This window comes from Microtus ochrogaster, chromosome 10, assembly GCF_000317375.1.
Source record: "Microtus ochrogaster isolate Prairie Vole_2 chromosome 10, MicOch1.0, whole genome shotgun sequence".
Classification (NCBI taxonomy): Eukaryota; Metazoa; Chordata; class Mammalia; order Rodentia; family Cricetidae; genus Microtus; species Microtus ochrogaster.
Window position 1 is genome coordinate 55,310,238 of NC_022016.1, and position 3,128 is coordinate 55,313,365.

The 3,128-nt window shown below is 41.6% G+C and overlaps 1 protein-coding gene across 1 annotated transcript in view; it reads left to right on the forward strand.

Annotated features, from left to right (window-relative positions):
- Rbbp4 (RB binding protein 4, chromatin remodeling factor) overlaps positions 1-3,128 on the forward strand; it is a 28,538-nt gene that overhangs the window by 17,514 nt on the left and 7,896 nt on the right. The window contains exon 5 of the mRNA XM_013348315.2: positions 2,955-3,125. Coding sequence (XP_013203769.1) covers positions 2,955-3,125 — 171 coding nt within the window. The remainder of the gene's footprint in view (positions 1-2,954; positions 3,126-3,128) is intronic.

Here is a 3,128-nt window from a genome sequence, read left to right on the forward strand (position 1 = left end):
TGCTCTTAACCACTGAGCCATCTCTTCAGCTCCATACTTTTGACAGTCAAGTCTTGTGTAGCTATGTGCTTACCTGTAATATGAATAATAGAAATCCAAAGACAGAAATTGGGATTCAGGCTAAAGATCAGAAGAGCAAAACAGCCAAGCCACCAGAGAAGTCTTACTCTACCAAGGCTGGGCGACTGCAAAGTGATCCCAGAGCCTCTGTCTCCTCCCATCTTATATTCACCTTTAGTGCTGGGATTAAAGGAGTGAGCCATCACCACCTGGCTGTGTTTCCGCGTGGCCCAGGGTGGCCTTGAACTCACAGAGCTCCACCTGCCAATCCAATCCCTGGGATTAAAGGTGTGGGGTAGCCTCTAATATCACTATACTTACCATGTACTTAGACTGAATTCCTTGAGATTGCCTAACATTTATTTATGCATGCCTATATGGGTTGTGTTTGTATGTGGAGGTCAGAGGGCAACTCTGCCTTAGGCCTTGTTACGATCTTTGCTATTTTTGTCCTACTGGTGTAGTGAATGCTCAAGGTCCTAGTCCTGTGTTAATCTTTAGTATGTCGTAGAGTCAGGGGCATATGCAAAGGTTTATTTATTTCTCCCCTCTTTGTAGAATCTTTTTTACTTTTATTGCTTTTTAATTTTATGTGTATTGGTGTTTTTCCTGCATGGTATGTCTGTATGAGGGTTCCAGATCCCCTGTAACTAGGGTTATAAACAATTGTGAGCTGCCATGTCAGTGCTGGGAATTGAACCTGGGTCCTCTGGAAGAACAGCCAGTGCTCTTAACTTCTGAGCTATCTCTCCAGACCCTAGAGCCGTTTTTCAAGACAGGGTGTCACTATGTACCCCTGGCTACCTGACTGGTCTGGAACTCAAAAGATATGAGTGCTCTGCCACCCTAGAGGCAGGATTAAAGATGTATTCCATAGTGTGTACACATACAGGCAAAAATAGAAAGATGAGGCTTCTAATCCTTGTACTTGGGAGGCAGAGACAGATAGGTAGATCTTATGTGTATTCCAGATTAGTCTGGTCTACATAGCAAATTTGAGGATAGCCAGGACTACAGTAAGACCCTTTCTCAAAATAAGTAAATAATGAATGTAATAAGAATTCTTTTGAGGTTGAAAATTGCATAATAGGCTAACAGTGTTATTCATTTATATCTTTGCTCTCTGAAAATATTTTTAGGAATAGTAGTATGTATATGTCTGTTATCTCTGCACCAGAGAGGTAGAGATAGTTCATGGCCAGCCATCCTTAGCTACATAGTGGGAGGGTAGCTTGTGCTAAATGAGACCATGTCACTCAAGTCAATAAGTGAAGTGACATTTGAGTAGCAGTGTTAGTGACAGAACATTTTCATCTGTACATGACTCTAAACATAAAGCCCTTCCCAAATCACCAAACTGGGAAGCAACAGAGCTACCTGGGTCTAAGTCTAACACTTAGTATTTTCTACCATATCCTGCCTTCTGTAAGTCTTCTATCATTAATTACCCTCTTTTCTTTTATATAACCACAAATTATTTATTTTGTAGCGCTGCTTGGGAGATAGTTAAGTGTGAATGAAGAGCACATGAGAGTTGTCCTCTGGCCTCCACATGTACACCACGGCACACATAATGACAATAAAAATAATTCATAAAATTTTAGGGATGCTAATGAAAAGGGATTTTCTCGGCCTGGTAGCAGGTATCCAGGCTGTTCAGGAGACTTGAGTCAGGAGGACTTCAAGGTTTGGAATCCTGCCTAGTCAACTTAGTGAAAAGGTTTTTAAAAATGAAAAGTTATAAGAGTTTGTTTGCCTAGCGATGCAGATCAGTGATAGAGCAAGCTAGGGTCCAGCATGAAAGAAGTGACTGGAACAGGAGACTGCAGTGTGTTTGTTTTCTCATTGAACTAAAAAGAAAAGAAAATACCTTGAAGATATGAAGTTTGATGGAATTTCTGTTTTTGTTTTTTCAAGCTAGGGTTTCTCTGTGTAGCTTTGGAGCCTGTCCTAGAACTCACTCTGTACACCAGGCTGGCCTCAAACTCACAGAGACCCGCCCACCTCCATGGACACCAGATACACACTAGCACACATGTAAGAAAATACACACACAAAATATTTTTAGCCAGGCAGTAGTAGAGCACACCTTTAATCCCAGCACTCAGAAGGCACCCAGATCTCTGAGTTCGAAGCTAACCTGGTCTACAGAGTGAGTGCCAGGACAGCCAGAGCTACATAAACCCTGTCTTGAAACAGCCCCTCTCCCTAATTTTCTTTTCTTTTTTTTTTTTTTTTTTTTTTTGAGACAGGGTTTCTACTCGCTCTGTAGACCAGGCTGGTCTTGAACTCAAGAGATCCTCCTACCTCTGCCTCCTGAATACTGATACTGGGATTAAAGGTTTGTACCACCAGTACTTGGCCCCCAAAAGTTATTTTTACATCAAGTGAGATTTGAAAACTGCCAGGAACAACCTTTTAGCAAGGAATAGTGGCCATCATATTTGTAATCTTGGCACTCAGGAAAATTGCTGAGGCTAGGCTGTAGAATGAAGATTTTGAGAAGGAATGGGAGAAAGAGATGAAGGACAGAGAACCTCTATGTAGTGAATTGAAGGCCTGTCTAGAAAACAAACAGAATGAGACTCACAAGGCCTTTTTTTTTTTTTATTCCCCCTCCCTGAGACAGGATCTTACTATAAAGCCTTAGCTAGTAGCATAATGCTCACTTTGCAGACTAGGCTGACCTCTAACTCACAAAGATCTATTTGTTCTTCCTGGGAGTGCCAAGATTTAAAGGTACAGCACTGCCATGGCTGACTTGGGATTCATACCTTCTGATTTTAATTGGTAATGTAGTGACGGGTGTATGTAAATGTAACACTGGTCTCTAAAGGGTCTGTCTTCTATTCGCTCCACTTGGTTGGTTAAGTACTTTTTGCTTCTGTGTACAGAATTTGGAGGTTTTGGCTCTGTCAGTGGGAAAATAGAAATAGAAATCAAGATCAACCATGAAGGAGAAGTAAACAGAGCTCGGTACATGCCCCAGAACCCTTGCATCATTGCAACAAAGACTCCATCCAGTGATGTGCTTGTTTTTGACTACACAAAGCATCCTTCTAAACCAG